The 25561-nt window shown below is 46.5% G+C and overlaps 1 protein-coding gene across 1 annotated transcript in view; it reads right to left on the bottom strand.

Annotated features, from left to right (window-relative positions):
- PPP2R2D (protein phosphatase 2 regulatory subunit Bdelta) overlaps window positions 1–24722 on the bottom strand; it is a 48658-nt gene extending 23936 nt beyond the window's left edge. The window contains exon 1 of the mRNA XM_040486809.1: window positions 24700–24722. Coding sequence (XP_040342743.1) covers window positions 24700–24703 — 4 coding nt within the window. The 5' untranslated portion in view covers window positions 24704–24722. The remainder of the gene's footprint in view (window positions 1–24699) is intronic.
- Between the last annotated feature and the right edge of the window lie 839 nt (window positions 24723–25561).

The raw sequence follows: 25561 nt of genomic DNA, 5'->3' as shown, positions 1-25561 counted from the left end.
AGCCTGGAGCACGAAGACAAAGAGAAGGACAATCACCATCACAGGATCAGGTTAGGTGGCCCATTAGCCAGTTAAGCTCCAGAAAGACGACAGAGAGAAGGGAGTGAAAGAAAAAAAAAGAAAAAAAAAAAAATCAAAGGACGAAGGCAAGAGTCTCCTGACAAGGTCTGGTGAGCGCCAAGCCTGAAAAAACTCCTAGCCCAAGGTGCCTCACCCCGAAAACTAAAACACCCAGGATAAAAGGGAAATTCTAAACTTCCCCAGAGAAAACAGATCACAGACAAAAGCAACCAGACAGGAAAATGGTGGATGGAATACCAACCACCCTCAAAATTCTGAGAAAACATAACTTTCAACCCATAATTCTACACCCAGTCAAATGATCAATCGGGTTTCAGGGAGGAGTAAAGATGTTTTCAAACATGCAAAGAGCAAAAACACCTTTCTCAGAAAACCACTGGAAGATGTTTGGCAAAATGGGAGTAAACCAAGGGCAAGGAAGATGGGGGGACCTGACATGCCCACAATGGTGAGGACAGTGCCGAGGTAGGCGTCAAGGACCCTGGAGAGCAGCAGTCCCGGCTGGAGGAGGCTGGCCAGGAGACGTCCTGGGAAGAGAAGGGCTAGCGGTCACCCGTGCCGTGTTTGGGAACGTCACTACTGTGTGTCTGACCATGTCTGCTTAAACTGCACTGAAGACAGAGAAGCAAGCATGTGAAAAAATTAGGCAATCGTTAGCTCTAGGAAAAATGAAATCGCTACGAAAGAGAAAACGCATATATACTTTAATTCAGCAATGAACAGTATTTGCCTGATACTGAGGGAACCAAAACTTGTAAGAGAATTCCCTCGACTCTCTCCTTTTTTTCTTCCCCAGGGAAGGTGGGGGAGTGCACGTGGGTGGAAGGTGATGCTAGTGAAAAAGCACCATCATCAGGTACCGTCGGGACGTCAGGACTCCCTCTTCAAAGCCAGGAAGTCAAAAGTCAGCAGTGAAGACGTTATTCAGGGGCTGCTAAGGATACTTCCCAGCAGGTGACGAGGAAAGAAGCACTGAACATTATGGTGACACAAGGAAGAAGCAGGAACAAGAAATGCGGAGCGGGGGGAGAGGGGCCCAGAGGGAGAACATACAACGAAGTTTTAGAAGACGGGGAAGCGAAGCCACGTTCATGTGCCCCGGCGCCTGGCACAGCACAGGGGGAGCCAGGGCACAGGGAAGCAGGGTGAGCAGACGGGTGGGGTCAGGGAGCGCGTGGCACAGGAGGCAGGTGTGGACCTGGGCTCTAGAGGCGGTCTCGTCAGACCACAGCTTTTTTCCACGAGGTATGAGAGAAGATTCATCTGCTGAGAGCGAAAGGGAGGGGGTGCGGGTGAGGTGCGGGGCGTGTGAAGGAAGCGTTCTCGGGCCTGAGGCCACACTACAGAACGCGGGATGGTCTCTGTGCCAGTGCCCACGTGAGATCTGAGGTCAGCAGCTTGTTTTTAAAAACCAGCAAGCCTAGTGAGTGACTACCGTAAGCCATGCGCTGCCCTGGGGACACAGCACAGGCAATGTCCCTGCCCCTGACATCTGAGTGGAGGAAAGAAAGGACTCTGAACAAGCCCATCCAGTGGCGCTTCCGCAGCTACGCGGCGCAGGCAGAGGGTTAGACCAGGCCTGGGTTCCGGCAGGAGTGAGAACGGGGGCTGAGAGAGACGAGGAGGCTAAGAGTGAGCAAGGGGTGACACGGTGTCAGGCCCCAGGGTCCAGCGGACGGGTCAGGAAAGACGGCTCTAGCGGTGGATTCGGGGGTGCGCGCGAGTATACAGGGGTTTGCTAGATGATTCTTACACTTTCCGGAACTTTTAAGTTTTTCAAAACACCAACAAGGATGAACATGTCATCTCCTCTCCTTCTGTCAACCTTTCCTGCCACTGCCCTAGTCTATCGTCTCAGGCTGAACGACTGAGACGGCCCCCCCAGTGGCCCACTCCCTTCCTCGGCTGCCCAGAGTTGTGTCCACAGAGCGGACGGAGAGTCTTCCCAAAGGCACGAATAACATCACCACCGTGCCTCAAACCCTACCAACACCCAACTATCACGGCTTGTGTGCTCACCAAATTAAGCAGCACTTACTCAGAACTCACCACCTAAAACTGCTGAGTCACTGTCACAGAAAACGAAACCACAGCAAGTAGAAGGGAGGTACGGTTTGCAGTGGTTCGGTTTTTTCTCTCCTCTCTCCCGGTGGTTAAAGACGTAGAGGATTATTTCACCACCACCTCCCGGCCAGCGAGCAGGATGCAGGGGAGACCCAGAGTTGTGCACGCTCCTCCAGAGACCACTGTCCCCGTCCTGATACCCCCTTGTGAGCAGGACCGTGTGAAACACAGTCCCGGGAAGTGGTCACCATTAAAGACAAGCATCTGCTTTCCTTAAGATGTCATCAAAGCTGGTCCTGGGCCGGGAAGCATCTCAAGCGGTGTTCGTCCCCTTCGCCCATCAGGAAGACGGGTGAAAACCGTTACACACACACCCAAATCGCTGCTCCAAGTGTCACAAAGACGGGAACGACAGGAACTCTCACGGGCCGCGTGCGGGACAGAAAGCGCACAAGCCCTTGGAAGACTGCTGGGCGCTGTCCACCAAAGCCAGGCAGCCGCCGTCCCGCGACCCAGAGACCCCGCTCCAGGCACACGGCCGCCAGCACCACACAGTTGTGGTGTTACCACGGCCTTACCAGCGGCACCTTCACAGAACACACAATTCAGACATCCAGTGACGCAGGAAGATGCCTCCACGGCGGAGCGCTCCCGCGGTGCCTCCCGTGGCAATGAGGGCACGCGGATTACAGCTACACCTAGCAAAGTGGATTAGTCTCAGGAAGAAAATACTAAGGAGTACTTACTGTTGGATCCTATTTATATCAAGTTCAAAGCCAGGTGAATCTAATCCATAACGTTAAGTCCCTCCGGGGGTAGGAGCGCCCGAGGTACCCGCGAAGTGCTCTCCTGAGCGGGCTGCGCTCCCTGGCGCCTGGGACCCTGCATGCAGCCAACTGCACCGTGTCTCCCCTGCGTCCCGGTTACAGGTGTCCACCTTCTCACGGATCCTCATCCGTGGGTCCAGTGCTGGCAGGCCCCCGCGTGCCGCTCACATGGACAGACCTCCACGGGCCCCCGACCACCTGGCGACCACCTCTCCACACCTGGTCTCATGCCCCAGCTTCTGGCTTGCCAGTCACCCGCCTCCCTCTCTGCTGAGGATTCTGCTTATTCCTCTTAGAAACCCAAGTGTCCAGGGACAACTGGGTGGCCCAGTGGGATGAACGGCTAACTTTGGCTCAGGTCATGATCTCGCGGTCCGTGGGTTCGAGCCCCATGTTGGGCTCTGGGCTGACAGCTCAGACCCTGGAGCCTGCTTCGGATTCTGTGTCTCCCTCTCTCTCTGCCCCTCCCCCACTCACACTTTGTCTCTCTCTCTCTCTCAAAAATAAACATAAAAAAATAAATAAATAAAACCCACAAGTGCCCAGAGCAGATTGTCCCGCCACCAAGAGAGGGTCCGTCCCACCTAGTCTCCTCGAGGACTCTGCTCCGACGACAATATTCCTGCTCTCTGGAGGCCCATCAGTTTTCTCTCCTCTAACAGATTAGTCCTAATTTCAAACAGAAATGCTGCAGTCTATCATATTAAAAAAAAAAAAAAAAAAAGCTGACCTCCACACTCCACACCGGCCACTGCTGCGATTTCTGTCCCCTTAAAGCAAAGCTGGACAGTGCTCTGTCCTCACTGCCTCTCCTGATTCTCTCTGGAGCTCACTCTGAGGAGTGTGTGCTTCCACCACTCAGCAAGTTCACCTGTTTCAACCCACCAGGTCCTTTGTCACCGTTACCAAACCCATTCTCTGCCCCATCTATGAACTCAGAAGAGGGGTATCTGGCCACATCGTTTAGCTCCCGCCCTCTGGAGCACTGCTCTGAGTGGGTGGGGTGCATTCACACTGTAGGAACTCCGACAGTAAGAACGTTAACCCCTATGACAAACAGGCCTTTTGAAAATCACACTCAAAAATCCTGAAGAACACTTTACTGTATATTCAGATTGAGGAGTACCATCTACTCTCCAAAGACAAAGAGCACTCTGAAACCTTCCGTGTTTATACTAAAGAATGGAAAATCTCTTGCGGGCAGACACGAATGAATGTGCATGTGTGTACATATGTTACATTTCTAGTTATGTCTTTTTAAAGCAGTCACCAAAGGCAAAGGTTTTCTTTCAGAAAGCAGACACGAACTGGCAGTGAATATAAAAAATGGAAACCCCCCTGTAAGAGATATAGTAAGGTTCTAAACTAGAGACACTATAATCTTAAGAGCACCCCAAATTAAGTTTCTCCCAATTATGAGTAGACTGGATAAAATGTGACAAAACAGAAAAATCTGAATATCATTTTCTAGTCAATCGCTAAAAAAGTTTGTGGCAAGTTATCTAAACTGGAAATGTCAGAAGGGACAACTGAAATTCAGTTTCACTACTCCTACAATAAATACTATTTTAATAACAGGAAAAGTAAACCGTATCTTAGGAACACGAGGATGATTTACCTTATGAAAATGAACCAACATGGATACACCATTTTTTTTTTAATTTTTTTCAACGTTTTTATTTATTTTTGGGACAGAGAGAGACAGAGCATGAACGGGGGAGGGGCAGAGAGAGAGGGAGACACAGAATCGGAAACAGGCTCCAGGCTCCGAGCCATCAGCCCAGAGCCCGAAGCGGGGCTCGAACTCACGGACCGCGAGATCGTGACCTGGCTGAAGTCAGACGCTTAACCGACTGCGCCACCCAGGCGCCCCTGGATACACCATTTTAATAGCATTAACTATTCTAACAAAAACTGCACGCTTATCTCCTGCGCAAAGCATTTGACAAGGATAATCCAAAACCTGATCATAATAAAAGCACTCAATACACTAAGAATAGAAGGGACCTTCTTCAACTTGATAAAGAGCACCTACAAAAAAAAAAAAAAAAAAAAAATCCACAGCTAACATCATACTCAATGGTGAAAATGTGGATGCTTCCCCCCATAAGAGCAGGAACAAGACAAAGGTGTTCGCGCTGACCTTTCCAGTAAGCTTTCTCCTGAAGTCTCCAGCCAGGGTAATTAGGCAAGGAAAACAAAAGGCATCCAGATTAACGAGGAATAAAGTCAAGCTTCCTCTGCTCCCAGGAGACATTATCTTGTCCATAGAAAGTACTAAGGAATCTACACAAAACTATCAGAGCTGATAAACGGGTAAATAAATCAGCTGATAAATAAGTATCAGTGCAGCAAGGTTAGGGGATACAAAAACAAAGATCGACTGTACTTCTCTACTCTAGCAATGAACAGTCAAAAAATGAAGTAAGGAAATGATTCACTTTATAGTATCATCAAAAGTAATAAGGTACTTAGGAATAAACTTAAAGAATTGCAAGATTTACAAGCTACAAGCTGCAAAATATTGTTCAAAGAAATTAAAGAAAACCTAAAAACTGTTAAGATTTCATTCATGGATTAGAAGACTGAGCGTGAAGACGGCAGTATTCTTCAGATGGATCTACAGAACCCAGGCAACACCCCTATAAACTCCCAGCAGTCTCCCCCATGCCCCCGCCCCCAGCGGAAACTGACAAGCTAACTCTTAAAATGCATATGGCACTGCAAGGCTCCCAGAAGAGCCAAAACAATTTTTAAAAAGAACAAAGCTGAAGGGCTCACACTTCTTGATCTCAAAACGCACTGCAAAAGTACAATAATTAAGACAGTGCGGTACTGGCGTAAAGGCGGACATACAGACCAAGGGAATAGAATTCAGAGTCTAGAAAGATACCCTCACATCTACGGCCAATTCATTTTCAACACAGGTGCCAAGACAACTCAAGGTGGGAAAAAACCCAGTATTTTCTGTATGGAGACAACTCGATATCCACATGCAAAATTAAGACACTGGACCCATATCTAACACCATATACCAAATTAATGCAAAATGGGCCAAAGACCTAAATATAAGAACTAAATCTATAAAACTCTCAGAACACAGGAGCACATTTTCATGATCTCGATTAGGCAATGGTTTCTTAGAAGATACCGAAAGCACTGCAGACAAAAGAAAAAAAAAAACCCAGATAAATTGGACATCATCTAAATTAAGAATTCTTGTGCATCTAAGGGCACTGACAGTGAAAAGACAATGCACAGAATGAGAGGAAATATTTGCAAATCAAGTATCAGGTAAGACTCTAGTCTCTGGAATATATAAATAACCCAATAGATAAAAACCAAAAACCAAAACCAACTAAAAAATGGGCAAAGGGCTTGAACAGACATTTTTTTCCCAAAGAGAATACACAAATGTGGAATAAGCACAGGAAAAGATGCTCCATATCACCTGTCGCTAGGGAAACAGAAGCACAATGGGACAGCACTGCACCCATACAGAAGGATGGCTCAAGTAAAAACAAAAACAAGAACTGTTGGGGAGGATGTAGACAAACCGAAACCCTCATAACACTGCTAGTGGGATTGTAACATGATGCAACCACTTCGCAAAACAGTTTGGCATCTCCTCAAAAAGGTCAACGTAAAGTTAGCACACGACCGTCGATCCAACTCTTAGGTATCATGGCTGACAAAACTGGAAACACAGGTCTATGTTAAAACTTGAATTTCAAGAATATTCATAGCAACATTATTTAAATTCAGCCAAATACTGGAAATAATCCAAACTATTCATGAGATGAACTCAAAAACAAAATGTGGTCCATATTCACCCAATGGAGTATCATTCAGCCAAACAAAGAATGAAATACTGACACCTGCTAGATGGATGAAACTTGAAAACATTATGCTACATGGAAAAAGCCAGACACAAAGCCAGACCTATTATATGATTTCAGTTATATGCAACGTCCAGAATAGGGAAATCCACAGAAACAGAAAGTAGGCTAGTGGTTGCCAGGAGGTAGGGGAAGAAGGGATGAACAGTACTTGCTGATGGGTTTCTTCAGGGGGTGATGAAAATGTTCTAGAATTAGACAGTGGTGACGGCTGCACAAGTCAGTGAACATACTAAAAAATACCCAACTACAGTCTTTGAAAGTATGAGTTTTATGTCAAGTGAATCGTATCTCAGTAAGTCTATTATTATTTCTTAACTTTTTAATGCTTATTTTTGAGGGGGGTAAGGGGCCGAGAGAGAGGAGACACAGAATCCAAAGCAGACTCCAGGCTCTGAGCTGTCAGCACAGAGCCTGACGCGGGGCTCGAACTCACAGACCGTGAGATCATGACCTGAGCTGAAGCTGGACACTCAACTGACTGAGCCACCCAGGCGCCCCTAATCCCATTTCATTTAAACTGAAGGAGCCTCTGTTTCTTTTTGGCTACTTCTCACAAGCATGTACGTTAGGTGAAGGCAGCAGGAGATCAGGAAATTCAGTGTGTGCACATCATTCCCCAATTAAAAGTCTTGTCAGATCAATTCCGGTAGACTTCAAGACTTAGGAAACCATGTTTCACTTCTGTCGTTAAAGCCCAGCAGAGATTTAACCAAACTCTTCAAGGAGAATCTGACTCATACGGAGTATTCCATGCTACCTCCTCCACCCCATCCTAAAAAATGACACGTTTTTATCCCAAAGGCTATCTGACAGCATAAATTACCCTTTTCTGCAGACATGTTAAGTCACCTGAACAATTTCCAGGGACGCTCTATGCTGTATCGCCTACCTAGTGACTCTGAGTAATTAAGTGCTGGTAATTAAGTTCTGCCACAGCAGAAGTCTGAGCCAAGACCAGTACCAGCACCCTGGCACAATCATCAAAGCACGTACTAGACTGTTTAGAAGAAAATTAAAGCTACGCACTCTCCAACTGAACATCTTGCCCTTACGATGATTCTCACTGCCCTTACGATAAAGATCACAATCCTCGTTCTGTTCTCCCCTTTGCCTTCTATGGTCTGATGACCGAGGCCTTAGTTTCTCAAACTGGTTATAATTCTTGCTGTTTCAAGCCCTCCTCCAGGCTCTCTACTCTGCCAGGACAGCTCCTCCCACCCCCCCAACCCTGTCATCTATCTGTCCTTCACACCACAGCCCAAGGTTCCATTGCCCAGGGAAGCACTTTGACAACTTCCTTGCTATGTCTCAGGACCACGTGGGTCGCAGAGCAGTGCTTCTACTCACAGCGCATCTGAAGCATGGGTGCACACCTGCAGAATGGATGCACCGAGAAGCAAAAGGAGGAGCTGAGAGTTCACCTGCTAACCCTGGTCACTCGCTATGCATCAGCCAAACTGCCCTCCTGCTGCACACCCAGACAGGCGACCGCACAACCGGTCCTTGGTGTTTCACACTCACACTGGCAAGAGGACAGTGACGAGCATTTTCGTCGTCTATGTAAAAGGGGCCACTCATCTGAGAAATTGGTCCCAAAAGGGGAAGACTCTCTCTCTAAATTTGGGAAATGACCTAATCTAGTCTGTCGTGTTAGAAAAACAGGCTGCTATCATTTCTCTCCTTATATGCCATCTTTTCTCCCCCCGTAAAGTAAGCTCTATGCCCCACGTGGGGCTTGAACTCACAACCCTGAGATCAAGAGTCACGTGCTCTACCAACAGAGGCAGCCAGGCACCCTCTTATATGTGATTTTTTATTACTATCTGTTAGGAACACACACAGCCCTGAGACTGTTCCTTATACCAAATAAACAGTTCAGTTAGACTTAAAGACATGTGAAAAAACTCACAGGTGTTTCTCAGAGAAATCCCCAAATAGGCAAGATTATCAAATAAGTGAGTTTACCAGGTAACTGATAAAACAAGTCAAAGTTGTTTTTTTTTTTTCAAGCTTATTTATTTTGAGAGAGAGAGAGAGAGAGCGAGCAAGAGAGCATGTGCATGTGGGGGAAGGGCAGAGAGAATCCCAAGCAGGCTCTGCACCGTCAGCACTGAGCCCGACACAGGGTGACCCCATGAACCCTGAGGTCGTGACCTGAGCCAAAATCAAGAGTCGGATGCTTAACTGACTGAGCCACCCAGGAGCCCCACAAGTCAAAGTTCTATCAAACTTTAAATAAGCAAACAATAATTACTCATCCCCAGTTTGTGATTTTAGAAAACGTGTAAGTTATTTTTGACCAGTAAGTTCGTTCAGTGCATATAAATTCAATTTCTAAGTAGCTTTTCAGGAATGTATTTATTCTTTGAGAATAAACATTTTAAGAGTGCATTCAATCATTAAAACGATAGATTAGAAATATATGATTTCCTACTTCAAAAAATCCACATTTAATTCTACCATAAAATGGAATAAAATTTGGGGCACCTGGGTGGCTCAGCCGCTTGGTTGAGTGTCTAACTTCGGCTCAGTCATGGTCTCACAGTCTGTGAGTTCGAGCCCCGCGTTAGGCTCTGTGCTGACAGCTCAGAGCCTGGAGCCTGCTTTGGATTCTGGGTCTCCCTCTCTTTTGGCCCCTCCCCCACTCATGCTCTGTCTCTCTCTCTGTCAAAAATAAACATTAAAAAAAATTTTTTTTAATGGAATAAAATTCTGATATATTCAAGAGAATGAGAAGACCAGCCATGTACCGGTAGAAAATATTGGCAAAAGACACAGCGGATAAAGGACTGCTACCCAAAATACAGGAACTCTTCAAACCGACAATAAGAAAACCCAATCACAAAATGGGCAAAAACCCTAACACAAGATCTTCAGACGGCAAAGAAGCACCGGAAAAGATGCTCCCCATCACCTCCTCAGGGAAAGGCAAATGACAACAGGACCCCGCTACATACACACCTATTAGAGGGGCAAAAGTGGAAATCGCGGACCACACCAGATGCTGGCGAGGATGGCGAGTCACAGGAAGTCTCCTTTGCAGCCGTGGGGACGCACAATGGTGCAGGCGCTTTGCGTGAAAGTCTGGTCATTTCTTAGAAAACCCAACATTCTCTTCCCATACGATTCAGCAGTTGTGCTCTGTGGTACTTACCCAAAGGAGGTGAGAACTTACGTCCACACAAAAACCTGCACATAAATGTTTACAGCAACTTTATTCATCATTCTTAACACATGGAAACAACCAAGAAGTTCTTTAGTCGTTGAATGGATAAACTGGTCCATGCAGACCATGGAATATTGTTCAGTCCTAAAATGAAATGAACCATCCAGTCCCGAAAGGCATTAAAGTACCTTAAATACATGTAATGAAGTGCAAGGAGCCAGCATGAAAAGGCTGCACACTATGGGATCCTAAGTATACGAGATCCTGGAAAAGGTAAAACCATGGAGACAGTCAAAAGATCAGTGGTTGCCAGGGGTGAGCAGAGATAAGCAGGCAGAACACAGATTTGTTGGGCTGAGAAATGACTGTGTGATACCATAACGATGGACGTGTACCATTATATATTTGCCCAAACCCACGGAACGTGTGACACCAAGACAGAACTGTAACGCAGAGCAGGTTGATAATGGGACTTGGGGCAATAACGTGTCAGTGTTCTCGTTCTTTCATTGTAACAAATGCACCATCTGGTGGGGGGTGTTGATAGTGGGGGAGCGTGTGGGGGACGGGGAGAGCAGGGGGTTATATGGAAAATCTTTGTGGCTTCCCCTTAATGTTACAGTGACCCTAAAACTACTCTAAAAAAAATAAAGACTTAAAAAAAAATCCTGATAAGTGCTACAAGGCAGATAGACCTTAACAAATTAAAAACATTATGCATAGTGAAATAAACCAGATACAGACGAACAAGTGTTGTATAATTCCACTCACATGGGGTCCCTACAACAGGCATATGAATTTTCACAGAAACAGAAAGCAGAGTAGAGATTATTGGGGGCTGGGGGAAGGAGAAAGGGGGGAACTGTTATTTAATATGGACACAGTTTTTCTTTGGGACAATTAAAAAGTTTTGGGTATAGATGGCAGTGATGGTCACACCACACTGTGGACGTAATCGATGCCACGGAACTGTATGCTTACAAACGGTAAAAACGATCAATATTCAACTATGTATAGCTTACCACAATGAAGAAAAAAATCCAGCTCTCTCAAGAATGTCCTCTCTCACCACTTTTAGTCAACAGGGTACTTACTGAAGTCCTAGGCACAGCAATCGGACAACATAAAGAAACAAAAGGCATCCAAACTAGTTAAGAATGAAGTAAAACTGTCACTATTTGCAGATGACAGGATAACACTATATATAGAAAACCCTAAAGAATCCACCAAAAAACTACAACTGATAAATGGAATCCACCAATAAGCTACAACAGGCTACAAAAGTCAAGGTACAGAATCTGTTGCAGCCCCGTACACACTAATAATGAAGCAGCAGAAAGAGAAATTAAGAAAACAATCCCATTTACAATTGCATCAAAAACAGTAAGATACCTAGGAATAAATCTAATAAGGTGAAAGACTGTACTCTGAAAACTGTAAAACACTGATGAAAGAAATCAAAGACAGCACAAAGAAATGGAAAGACATTCCATGCTCATGGGTTGGAAAATCAAACAGTGATAAAATGTCTACGCTACCCAAAGCAATCTACACGTTCAATGCAATTCCTACCAAAATACCAACAGCATTTTTCAGAGCTAGAACAAACAGCCCTAAAATGTGTACCACAGAAGACCCTGAATATGGCCAAAGCGACCTTGAAAGACAAAACTGGAGGGATCACAATCCCAGACTTCAAGTTAAATTACAAAGAGGCAGTAATCGAAACAGTATGGTACTGTCATAAAAACAGACACATAGATCAATGGAACAGAACAGAAAACCCAGACACAAGCCCACAATTATATGGTCAGTTAATCCTCGACAGAGGAGGAATGAATACGCAGTGGGAAAGAGACAGTCTCTTCAACAAATGGTGTTGGGAAAACGGGCAGCTATGTGGCAAAGAACGAAAGTGGACCACTTTCTTACACCGTACAAAAATAAAGTCAAAATGGATTAAAGGCCTGAATGTGAAAAACTGAAACCATTAAAATCCTAGAGGACAGCACAGGCAATAATGTCTGTGACATGATCAGTAGTGGTATTTGTCTAGATGGGTCTCCTGAGGCAAGGGAAAACAAAGGAAAAAAAAAAACCCACTGGGATTACATCAGAATAAGCGTTTTGGGGCTCAATCTCATGAACTGTGAGATCGTGGCCTGAGCCAAAAGCAAGAGTCTGAGCCACCCAGGAGCCCTGTGCAGAGCCTGCTTGGGATTCCCAGTCTCTGCCCTCATCATACGTGTGTGCATGCTATCTCTGTCTCTCAAAATAGACTCAAAAAATTACAGACGATGTATCTGATAAGGGGTTTGCACCCAAAATAGAGAACTTATACAACTCAACACCCCAAAAAACAAACAATCCAGTTAAAACATGGGGAACATTATAAAAGGGGGGGGGGCATCTGGGTGGCTCAGTCCATTGAGCATCGTACTCTTGGTTTCAGCCCAGGTCATGATCTCACAATTTGTGGGATTGAGCCCTGCGTGGGGCTCTGTGCTGACAGCATGGAGCTTGCTTGGGATTCTCTTTCTCCCTCTCTCTTTGCCCCTCCCCTGCTTGCCCTCTCTCAAAATAAATAAACTTAAAAAAAAATTTTTTTTTTAAATAGAAATACCCTACAATCCAGCAATCACATCACTGGATATTTAAACCCAAAATGCAAAAACAAAACAAAACAAAACAAAAAACCCCACACTAATTCAAAGGGATATATGCACCCCTACGTTTATTGCAGCAGCCCAAGCACCCACCAACAGATGAATGGATAATGTGGTGTATGTACACAAGGGAATATTATTCAGCATAAAAAAAATGAAATCTTGCCATGTGCAACAACCTGCATAGAGCTAGAGAGTATAATGCTAGGTGAAGTCAGTCAGAAAGACAAGTATCATATAATCTCACTCAGACAGAGTTTAAGAACCAGAAATAGAGAGAGGCAAACCAAGAAACAGATTCTTAACTATAGAGAACTCACGATTACCAGAGGGGAGGTGGTGCAGGGAGGGACGGGTCAAACAGGTGATGGGATTAAAGAAACATCAACAGGACAGAACACAGGAATCTAATACAGATTTCAATTAAAAAAAAAAAAATGCCTAGACCTCAAAAACAAAAAAGCCCAAATCCACATTAGCCCAAATGTTCTGTATTTTTCTGTAGGATCAAATGAAATGAAAAGACCCCCCCCCCCACCCCGACTCAGAGGCAGTTCTCCAGGCGGTGGTGTGAACCCTCTCCAGCCGGCCCTCATGGCCAGCAACCCAAAGGTAACTGTGGGTGGATTCCGAAAGCAACAATTTATAGGACTGCTATTTTACCTATGCACACACCTTCCCCCAACGGCACTTTAAAGAGACACAATTCGGGGCGCCTGGGTGGCGCAGTCGGTTAAGCCTCCGACTTCAGCCAGGTCACGATCTCACGGTCCGTGAGTTCGAGCCCCGCGTCGGGCTCTGGGCTGATGGCTCGGAGCCTGGAGCCTGTTTCTGATTCTGTGTCTCCCTCTCTCTCTGCCCCTCCCCCGTTCATGCTCTGTCTCTGTCTGTCCCATAAAAAAAAAAAAAAACGTTAAAGAGCACACAATTCTACCGAGCTCCACGGTTCCTCAGTGAGCATGAAGTGAACAGGATGGGAAAGGGAATGTTCTGGTTCTCTTGAATTGCTTATTGAAATTGATTACATCCCTGAACTTAACCGGGGCTCTGGCAAAGCAGAGTAAGAACGTTTCTGGTAACTACGACTATCAAGACTATCTGACTTTTCCGATGACTTCAGCAAGGGACAGACCTTTGGTACCATTGGTACCATGAAGTCAAAACCAAGAGATGTGACTTCTAAACACTCCCTGAGATCATTAAGGTGTGAGAGGCAGAGAGACAGCAGCGGCAGTTGGGGCAAAGCGGACACATTCATCTGCCTGAAGAGAAGTTGAAGAAGGCGAGCAGGGACAGTCTATACGTCGTGTCGCGGCAGAAGCTGCCGCTGGTGAGGGCAGGAGACTAGGCAGTTAGTTAGGTTCTAACAGGGTACCTGGAGGCCAGCAACGGGAAGGTGGGAGGCCTGTCCTGGAAGGTTCCACAAGAAGCTGGACCAAATCAGACAGGCCCAAGACGGTGGGTGCCATGACCGGACCCCTGACCAAACAAGGAGGAAAAGGCATGGACCTGTGTCCAAGGAACCACAGCCCCCAGTGATGAATATTTCTCCCCCTGGTTAACAACTGTGCATAAAAGTTAGAAGCCCAAGCCCCAAGGCACAGAGCCCCCCGTCTCTCCCTGGAGCTGCTGCCTGTCACGGGGACAGTGCACCCCTTTTCATCATCGACTTTCCCGCTGGTGTCGTCTGCTCAGTCTGTCCTTGAATTCCTTCCTTCCGGGACAAGACCGAGAACCTTTGGCAACCCCTCTGGGACAGGCTGGGCTGGGGTCTCCCTGGTTCACCAGGCAGCAGAGAGGAGGGGTTAGAAATGGAACTGAGAGGGGCGCCTGGGTGGCTCAGTCGGCTGAGCATCCGACTTCGGCTCAGATCACGATCTCGCGGTTCGTGAGTTCGAGCCCCGTGTCGGATTCTGCACTGACAGTTCAGAGCCTGGAGCCTGCATCGGATTCTGTGCCTCCCTCTCTCTCACGGCTCCTCCCCCACTCATGCTCAGTCTCCCTCTCTCTCTGTCAAAAATAAACATTAAAAAAAAAATAAAAAAAAAAAAAGAAATGGAACTGAGAGTTACAAAAAAGAACTTCAACTTGAACTGTAACTTTTACTTCTTAAAAAAATCTGGAACAAATAAGATCAAGTATTGAAAACATGAGTATTATTAATGTATCATGGTAATAACATACAACTAGATTATTATCTTGTTTAAAAGCCACGTAAAGTTTATCAAAATGTGAGGTGGCAAACAGTTTAGTCTGAAGAATTAAAATATTTCTCCTGTACGAAAGGTGTGCCAAAAAAATCATGACATCGTGACACTTCTTTAGAACGTGCAGGTACATAGTTACCCCACAGAAACAAAGCCGGATGTAGCCCCTGACAATTTATGAAGTTAGGTATGATTATAAATGCACTGATGCACATAAGGCACTGAAGCCCCCCCTTTCAATGATTATTCGCTGAGTTATCATTTTGCTTTGTTTTAAATCTAATTAAGGAAACTCCTGCTTTTTAACGGGTATACTTTTATGGCTATGTTTTGTCGTTGGAGATACTGGGAGAAAATGAAAAGCTAGCAACAATGTGTAGGGAGTTTGCAAACAGCCAGAGGCGGCCCCGATCACAAGCAGCAGCAAGGGAAACTCTCCTGTGTTCAGTTCGTAGAAAGCTAGTCTTTTCCTGTTCTATCGTTACAAAACACAAGGCATCCTTCCTTGGTGCGAAACACAACCGTACAGAAGCGTCCAGCATAAAAGCAGACATCCTTCTTCAGTGCCGATCCAAACCCACACTCTCCGCAGGCACCCACTCTGAACGGTGCACGCTCCGTTTTAATAGGGGAGCGCTGTTCTGCCGGTGGCTGTTTTTAATCTCCTGGGTCGCAGACCGCTTTCCAACGGGCACAGACCCCTTTAATCCACAATATGGGTGTACCAGAATGCTTTTAATCCCTTCACTACTTGGGGCATTTCAGTTTTTCCGGATGTTTGACCGCTGCGATGCACAATTCTATAAACACCTGGTCCTGCAGTGCTGGCACGCTCCTGTGGGACTCCCGCAAGTAGAATCATGGGGGTCGCAACCCAGCTTTAAGTTTAACAGATGTACGTGCCACACTGCCCTCCAAAGTATGAGCGTGGGGATAATCTTTCTAGAAATGTAAAGCAAAAGTAAAACCTCATCACTACTTTCTTTTCCTTACTCCTTTTATTTATTTCTTAAATGTTTATTTTGAGAGAGCACAGGGGAGGGGCAGAGAGAAAGAGAATCTCAGGCACCTCCACACCCAGGAAGAGCCGGACGCTGGGCCTGATCCCGCGGACCGTGAGGTTATGATTGAAGCAGAAATCAAGAGCTGGATGCTTAACGGACTGAGCCACCCGGGCGCCCCTAGTTGTGGTATTTCTGATCGACGAAGGTGTAGATGCAATAGACTAAACTCTGTCCCACGCTCTGAGCAAGTCCAAAAACCTTACCGGGATTTCTGTTTTCAAGGTTGTCCCTGCCTCTGGGCTCTGGACTCCAGCTTCTATTCAAGTTCAATTTATGAGCCACTCTTCCTGTCCCACTTACCATTCCTCTCCTAAACCGAGACTGACCCACACACGGGTCTGACTTTCCTTAATTTCCAACAGCAAAAAAAAATCCCCCTTGTAAAAGACACATGTTCAGCATCCTTAAATGAACTCGAGGTAGAACGTATACGAACTGGGGGGACAGAAGAATTAAAATTCAAGGTTTGGGGCATCTGGGTGGCTTGACTGGTTAAGCACCCAGCTCTTAGTTTCAGCTCAGATCGTCTCGCGGCTCATGGGTATGAGCCCTGTGTCTGGCTCTGCACTGACAGCATGGAGCCTGCTTGAGATTCTCTCTCCCCCTCTCTCTCTGCTCCTCCCGCTTGCACTTTCTCTCTCAAAATGGATAAACAAAATTTTAAACATTAAAAAAAATCAATGTTTACAATAAATATTTAGAGATTCATATTCATAGTGTATAAAGAGCTTTTAAAAATTGATTTTCATGGAGCCTGGGTGGCTCAGTCAGTTGGGCGTCTGACTTCGGCTCAGGTTATGATCTCACAGTCCATGAGTTCGAGCCCCGGGTCGGGCTGTGTGCTGACAGCTCAGAGCCTGGAACCTGCTTCTGATTCTGTGTCTCCCTCCCTCTCTGCCCCTGCCTGGCTCATGCTCTGTCTCTCTCAAAAATAAACCTTAAAAAAAAAAACTTAAAAAAATTGGTTTTCAAAGACCTCAGTAAAACATGGATGAATGATGTGATCTAATGACTCACAGGAGAAACAGAAATCACCAGTAAAAAAAATCTCAACTGCAACCCTAACCCTAAACCCAACCTAAATCTCAACTGCCTGGGTGGCTTTGGCTCAGGTCATCTCACAGTTCGTAAGTTCTAGTCTCGCTATTGTCAGCTCAGAGCCCTCTCTGGATCTTCTGCTCCCCACCCCCCCACCAACTCATGTTCTCAAAAATAAAACATTTAAAGAAAAATCTTAATTGCATAACTGGTAAGGAGATGCAAATTAGATTTGCCATTAAAATAGCTAACATCAGGGACGCCTGGGTGGCTCATTTGGTTCAGTATCCGACTCTTGATTTTGGCTCAGGTCACGATGTCATGGTTATGGGGTTGGGTCGAGCTTCGGGCTCGCACCGGGCACGGAGCCTGCCTGAGCTTCTCTTTCTCTGTCTCCCTCTCACATATGCATATGCACACTCTCTAAAACCCATTTTTTAAAAAATAGCTGACATTAAAAAGACTGATGTTCTCAGCATGAAAGGAGGAAGGAGAAGTTTGGGGGGAGGTATAAGATGGCATCTTTCGGAGAGTGCTTTGGCGGCCTCAAAACGTAAACAAGGAGCCTTCCCCAGTGTGCCCGTTCCTAGGAATCCAGCCACGGAAATGCTCGCCCAGGCAGGTGGGGGCCCAGACAATGTGCTGTTGCATCTTTAGTACTAAACAGCGAACACGGAGACCACCAATGAGATTAGTTCAATAAACAAGAGAATCTGTGTGACGAAATGGCGTGCAGTCATCAGAAGGGACCAAACAGAGCTATACAGCGAGGCGGCATGGTTAAAAATACTGAGTATGGGCTCTGCGCTCAGAACACCTGGACTGGAATCCTGACTCTAGCACCCACTAGCTCTGGGACCTGGGGCAAAGGGAACCGACTTCCCTGAGAGTCAATTTTCTCATTTATAAAACAAAGGCAACAGTAGCACTTAGATCTCAAGGGGCTGCTGCAAGGGTCAAATGAGCTCAAGCACATACACGGCTCAGCACGAGCTGGGTCAGCGTAAGACCTTAAACTGCACACTAGTGACAGCCAAAAAACTGCAAAACAGTAGTTATGACAGGATCTGCATTTTGTACAAAACGAAAAACTGCCTATACGTAAACTAAGTTTTAAAGTAGAAAATAATAGATAAAGGCATTGGAAATGGTCTAAAAACACACACACTGTTAAGGGTAGTTACCTCTGGGGAGGATTCCTGGACAGCGGTGCAGAGTAGGAGGAAACTTCACTTTTTACACATCCGTATCATTTGATTTTCTTTAAAAAATGAACGTTCTGCTTTTGCATTTTGAGACAGAAACAATAAAATCCAGTGAAGATGAGCAAGGGCGGTTCTCGACACGTGCCCCGCCATTCCTGCTGCAACACCTTGCTTCAAAGCAGCAGTTCTCAAGGTGTGGTCTGCGGATCCCAGGGGTCCCCGAGCACAGAGCTGTTTTCGTAACAGCATGCCGACATCTGCGTGGATGAACCAAAGCCACGGTGACTGAAACTGTCGGTGCCTCCATGTGCATCACGGCTGCGGTGCCACGCTGTACGGAGAGAGCCGCTCGGCTCACACACGCACGTGAGAGCCAGCAAGTTAGTCCCACTAGGTTGGGAACAACCTTGATCAAATTAATTTTGCCCAAACCCAACCCTCTGGTAGGAGTCCTTTCGCTATTCTCTGTGGTGAAGTGGGCACTACGCAAAAATCACGTCTGCTGCATCTCCAAGCACAGTGACCGTCTCAAGAAGCACATGCATGGTTGACTGTGTTGCAGGCCGAACTAGGCACTTATTTGACGGAACGCCATTTTTATCTGAAAGAACAACTCACCAACTATGGTTTTTCAGAAAAGTCTCCTGAAAATGAACAGAGGGAGCCTCTCATTTCACAGAGAACAACCGACAGCATTTGCTGCCAATGTTAATATTCACATTTTCAAGAGGGAATTTGAATTTTGGAAGACATACCTATTACTATTACTGTGACAGCTTCCCACTTCAAGACTTTTCTAAGGAGATCACTTGTGACATTAACAAATGCGATTTTCTTTGATCTTTTATAATGAAATGTATTGACATTTTGAAGGTCTGAATAACCCAGTGTACCAGTATTTGGTATAACTGGTCCAAACGACCAAGACATGATGTTACCAAATCACACACGGAGTGAGAGAGCCATTCAAAGTACAAGGTAGGAGTAAGGGATTTTAATGTAATAGGAAATACAAGTCCAATGATACGGTTTCAGGTTCCAAAGCACAACTGAACTTGAAGAAATCATCACGTGTCCAGTTCTGCCACAGTATTAGAGAATATCCACAATTACATGGAAAGGCTGTTAAGTCATTCTTTCCTTTTCTAATTACAAGTGTGAGGCCAAATTTTCTTCCTGTATTTCCACAAAACAATTTCAACAGATTGAACACAGAAGCAGAGAATCTGAAAATCCAGCAGTCCTGTTTTAACCCCTATACTTAGATGCCACTCTTCTCACTAAATCTTGTTTCTTTTAAGAAAGTTGTTTTTCATTAAAAATGTTATGCTCACGTGTAATAGATCATTATCATTTCAAAGTGAAATAAGTATTTTAAGTTCTTCTGTTTTAATTCAAATTTGGTAAGTACTGACACATAAACCCACACAAAGAAAAGCTCTCTGATCTCCCTGGGACCAAAGACTGAGGACCACTGATGTTAGCACACAGGCTGACAAACTACAACCTGAGGTTCACACGAAGTCCAGCCTCCGCTGCTTTAACAGAGATGTTGGCCCACCGCCTTACCCCCTTGTTCTGTGGGGTCTGCAGTTACTTTCCAGCTACACGGGCAGACAGACTGGGCTCAGTGGTTGCAGCAGGAGCAGACGGGCCTGCAAAGTCCAAAATATTTACTTTTTGGCCCTTTACAAAAAACAAATTTGCAGACCTCTGATTTAGAGTAAGCCCGCGTTTCCAGCCTTTATTATCGCAGCAACTTCCTACTGGCTTCTGTTCTTACCCCATCACCAACCATTCTCCCAAGGCCAGAGTGACCTTCCTAAAAAAGGTAAAGCTGATGTCACTCTTCAGCTTACAGTCTTAAAGGCTTGTGATCACGATCACTTCAAAATACAATTCCAAGTTCTCAACACGGTGCTTGAGGCTGCTATCCAGCACTCTTTGGCCCTCCCATTCTGCCCCTGGACAAGCACTCAGGTTTCCCAGAATGCACCAGGCTCTCTCCAATCTCCTCTCCACCGCCTTCCCGCCCCCCCCCCCAACTTCTTCCCCGTCACTCCCCACCCAAGGACCACTGGGCACTTCCGGCACGTCCCCATCCCCGTCCCGGCTCTGCTCTCGGGATGGTGTGAGGGCTAGTCTGTCTCAACACAGGGCTTCTCGAGGTAGGAAGTGGGTTTCTCTACTCCAATATCCAGCAGCAGAAGCAGCCCTCCGGGGCACTGGTCAAGTGTCAGATGAAGACAGCCCAAAGCCATCCCTCCAACACCCTTCCCCTTCTTACATGGGCTCCCTGGGGCAATATGGAGCAACTTACTCTCCTTTGCAGGAGTGTCTCGTAAGAGAACGTTTCCACAGTTATCAGTTACCGTGTGCTTGTTTGCCAGAGCTTTCCCTGCATTTATGTGGAATCTTCCTAACAAATTGTAATGGCCACAGGGTATACTACCTCTGCTTTACAGATGAAAAGCCAGAAAGAAGGTAAGTAACCAGTCAAGTTAACACAAAGCTAGTAGGAGGGCTGAAAAGGGATTTGTACCAATGCCTTTCCATACCGAGTCACAGGTTGGAGAGACAAGCCCAACACATGATAAAACCGGAGAACAAGAGGACACTGCTAAATGCCAAACACCACTATATGCTAAGTAAAAAGAAAGGTCACATCCTAAGACAGAATACCAGGTGTTAGGGTGGCTGAGCAGGTGGGCACCTGGACGGCTCAGTCACTTAAGCGTCTGACTCTTGATTTCAGCTCAGGTCATGTTCTCGCAGTTTGAGTTCGAGCCCCATGTTGGGGTCTGCACTGACAGTGCAGAGCCAACTTGGGATTCTCTCTCTCCCTCTCTCTCTGCCCCTCCTCTGCTCATGCTCGTTCTCTCTCAGTAAATAAAAAATAAGTTCTACAAAAAAAAAAAAGTGGTTGAGCTGTGATTCATAAAGAAAGTGGAATGTGATAAGGATTGGTAGGGTGTGAAGGTAGACAGGAAACAGAAAGCATATCCTAAGTTGGGCAAGAAACCTCAGCAAGGGACACAGAATATAAACAAGAAATATGCCTGGGTGGCTCAGTCGGTTAAGCATCTGACTTCGTCTCAGATCATGATCTTGCGGTTCGTGACTTCGAGCCCCACGTCAGGCTCTCTGCTGTCAGCACAGAGACTGCTTCAGATCCTATATCCCCCTCTCTCTGCCCCTCCCCTGCCTGTGCTCTCTCTCTCAAAATAAATAAATAAACTTAAAAAAAAAATACGATCAAGAAAGGAGGACTGAATAATAATGGAAAAACCCAGGTTAGACCCAACCGAAGGGATCCAGGGTGGATGAACAGATGGGGGAGAGGTCAGGAAAAAACAAGAAACTGCTATTATTTTATGTCTAAATTTAGTTACAACCAACCCAAAGACCTTAAAATAAATGAGAGTTAATTAACAGTCGTACTTAACATTCAAGCAACACTTTACAGGCAACAAAAGCACTGCACACCGTTTGACTTTGACAAAAACCTTCTCTGGTAATTTCTAGATAAGGGAGCTGAGGTTCAGAAAGTGCCTTCACACCTGACAAATGGCAGACGTGAACTAAACCCAGAACTCATCAAAACAAGACTTTTAAAATCAAGGAATAAAAAAATCGAGGCATATGATTTCATATTACTGTAAATCTTAATATACTTACAGCTGATTATAACTAAGATCAGTCCAGCTTCCTGAACATGCAGCCTGATTTAAGAAGCATTACAATGTAGCTGTACTCATAAACACATTAAATGCCTTAATTTTAAGAAAACCACCCATATCTGATTTCCTAATAGCAGAATCTCCCCATGAAGCTCTCTACTAAATTAAACAGCAAGAATGCTACTAGATCATTTTCTTGTTTGATGGCTTTCCCCCAGAAGATGTTTCCTGAAGGCCTTTCTCAATGACATAGATATACTTAATGCTCATTTTCTGCACATAGGAAAAACAAAACCCACAATACTCTAAAAATAATGAATATGACTGAAACGTTGTGCATTCACAAATACTGGATTTCACTGATTCCAGGGAGCAGTTTACCACAAGTTAACATCTTTGAAATCAGATGTATCTTATATTCAACAAAACACACTAACATCTTATACTGATGTCCTAGTGCCCTTAATTTTTGTTTCCCTTCCCCAACTTAAAGGTTTCTTTCTCTCTCACAATATATCTACATAAATACCTTTAGAAAGGCCCTACCACACCACCCAAATACCCACAAGATTTATGTAACTACCCAGACTTGAGTTAAAGATAAACCTTTTAGTATTTTTTAATATTATTTTTTCAGAAAAAGATTAACATCCAACTCAAGACCACAGACCAGATCATGGATTAAAACAAAATCATCAAGTAAAAAGGCAAGACACGTGAGGGGCACTGGGTGGCTCAGTGAGTTAAGCGCCCGACTTCGGCTCAGGTCATGATCTCACGGTCCGTGAGTTCGAGCCCCGCGTCGGGCTCTGTGCTGACGGCTCGGAGCCTGGAGCCTGTTTCGGATTCTGTGTCTCCCCTTCCCCTGCTCATGCTGTCTCTCAAAAAATAAATGTGAAGAAAACCTGTAAAATCACCCATGATGAAAAAAGCTACACATAACACCAGATAACAGTTCATCACAAAGCCCCCCTCCAGCCCTCCCCCCGTCTGTTTAGAAAAGCAACAGGCAAAGGCAGCAAGACCCAAACCTTCCCTGCAAGAAGGCAGCTCCAATCCCGTCGAGGTGACCTGGCAGGCAAAATGACCACATCGTGGGCTGGGTGCGCAGGTGCTTCAGTCACTGACCAGCGTACCATCTCTGTGACATCTATTCTTTAATGGCCGTTTTCTAACCAAGGTTACTAAGCTTCCGACATTTTGACAGGCGCTTCCTTTAAAGGCATCTCGTTTTCATTTGCTTTCAGAAGCAATTCCCTACAATTCCTGCCACAGAGCTCTCCCCCGAGCTCTAGGAGGAGCAATCCGGAGGCTGGCAGCCACATCCCACGCGAGGACTGCATCGGCACCGCCACTAATGGTCACCGAAGCAGCCCAGCGTGCGCGGGCTCTGGAGCCAGTCGGCCTGGCTTCAAACCCTGGCTGCGGTCGCGGTGGCTGCTGACCAAGGTCGGTGCCCCCCTCCTCCCCGTGCCTTGGCTTCTGCATCCGAAACCGGGAAGAACAAGGGCAGTGTGGAGACTGGACTCGCGGCCCCAGGGAGCTCGGCGCAGTCTCAGGAACGTGCGTGACCGGCGTTCGATGTCTGGTAGCTGTCGCCACCGCAGACCGGGTCCTCCACGAGGGGCGTGTGTGGGGCCAGCCGGCCTTCGAGCTTGAGGAGACGGGCCGGCCAACGACCGTGATGTCGCGTGACATCTGCCAAAGGCATCCGTCCAGTGAGGTCGTGCAAGAGGGGCTGTAGGGCCCAGGGACGGGGCCATGGTGACCAAACACCACACACGGAAACGTGACAAACACCCAACAGCTTCCGCACAGCAGCCACTGCCTAGAGCATCAAGCTTTGCAGGCGCAAGCTAACGATCCGTCTCTTCTCCCTTCCTCTGGCAAACCCTGGGTTTTACTTCTTGGACTCCGGCTCATCTGGGCCTAAAGTTCGCGAATTCCACCACAGGGGGTGACGGCTTCCCTGCAAGACGTCAGCTTGCTGCAGGGGAAGGAGCAGTGACTGTCACTCCCGCATCCTGTCACCAGCAGGAGAACTGCCAATTTCCTTTCGAGCCCAGCTCTACTCCTGCTCCCGGGAGCTGAGCGCGTGAGCAGAACCCCACGCTTTGAAAAGAAAAAGCCGCTGCGTTTTACACAGTACGATACTTTCTTCAGGGGTGGTGACTCCAGTCCCGCACACGACTAGTTTGAAAAACCAAGACGGGCGCCCGGCTGGCTTACTCGGCGCAGCAGGCTACTCCTGATCTCGCGGTTTGGAGTTCAAGCCCCTCAGCGGGTGTGAAGACTACCTAAAGATAATCTTTAAAAAAAGCCTGGGTGGCTCAGTCGGTTAAAGCGTCCGACTTCAGCTCAGGTCACGATCTCGCGGTCCGCGAGTTCGAGCCCCACGTTGGGCTCTGGGCTGATGGCTCGGGGCCTGGAGCCTGCGTCCGATTCTGTGTCTCCCTCTCTCTCTGCCCCTGCCCCGTTCATGCTCTGTCTCTCTCTGTCTCATAAATAAATAAAACGTTAAAAAAAAAAAAAAAAAAGTGAAACGGAAGGCGAAAGCCTCTCTCCCCTGTACTCACTCGAGTGTTTAGCCCCGAACCTTCTCACGCAACTGAGGCGAGGCCCTGGCCTCCATCCACCTCAACCACCTCCAACAAAGACAAGTGCAGGGTCACGGAGGCGCTTCCAGGTAGAGCCCGGACCAGGACAAACGGCGCGAGCCACAAATCTCAACGCATAAAGGTTACCGCCGTGGAGTTCTCGAACCCAAGTCTCCACGCACGACGGCCTCCTGCCAATTACCCATCCTCAGTGACCTCTCGGCACCTTCTTTGTGCTGGTTGAGTCCGGACACGACAAGCTCGGTTCTTCGCGCTGCACAACCACTAGCTGGAAGCGATGCCGTTTCCTACACCACGGACTGTGCGCAAGGAATACAATTCGACAGACACCGTCCCCGCTCTGCGACAGAAAGGACACTTCTAAGAGTGTTCGCGCTGACCGATTACCCGGTCAAAGCTTGTGTGGGTCACAGGAAAAAGCTCCCAACACCTACGCGGACTGAAAAATTCCTGAGTGATTACCACAAAGAAATCTCACCAGAAAAAGATAATGTGCCACGCAAAACTTCCAGGTACGTTCAAATTTTAATGTAGGGATTTAAAACTGCAAAACAGTCCCGATTCCGTTCAACCAGCAAAATTATCTCTGCGAAGTTTTTTTTTTTTTTAATTTTTTTTTTTCAACGTTTATTTATTTTTGGGACAGAGAGAGACAGAGCATGAACGGGGGAGGGGCAGAGAGAGAGGGAGACGCAGAATCGGAAACAGGCTCCAGGCTCCGAGCCATCAGCCCAGAGCCTGACGCGGGGCTCGACCTCACGGACCGGACCGCGAGATCGTGACCTGGCTGAAGTCGGACGCTCAACCGACTGCGCCACCCAGGCACCCCTCTGCGAAGTTTTTTAAGGGCACCATTCTCAAAGTGTAACATCACACTTAAAAGACACCATTTCAGTCGGAATTTGACAAACTCATTCCGTTTGTCAGAACTTTTTCAGAAAAGGAAAATCAGAAATTAAAACAGGCATTAGGCTCCCCCCCCAAAACAAACAAGTTTTGCTTTGCTCCTGCTAAAAATGTTAAGTTCAACTGTCACCCACTTG

The sequence above is a fragment of the Herpailurus yagouaroundi genome, unplaced genomic scaffold (assembly GCF_014898765.1).
Source record: "Herpailurus yagouaroundi ecotype Mexico unplaced genomic scaffold, PumYag 163, whole genome shotgun sequence".
Lineage (NCBI taxonomy): Eukaryota > Metazoa > Chordata > Mammalia > Carnivora > Felidae > Herpailurus > Herpailurus yagouaroundi.
This window is presented reverse-complemented; position numbering and strand designations above follow the sequence as displayed.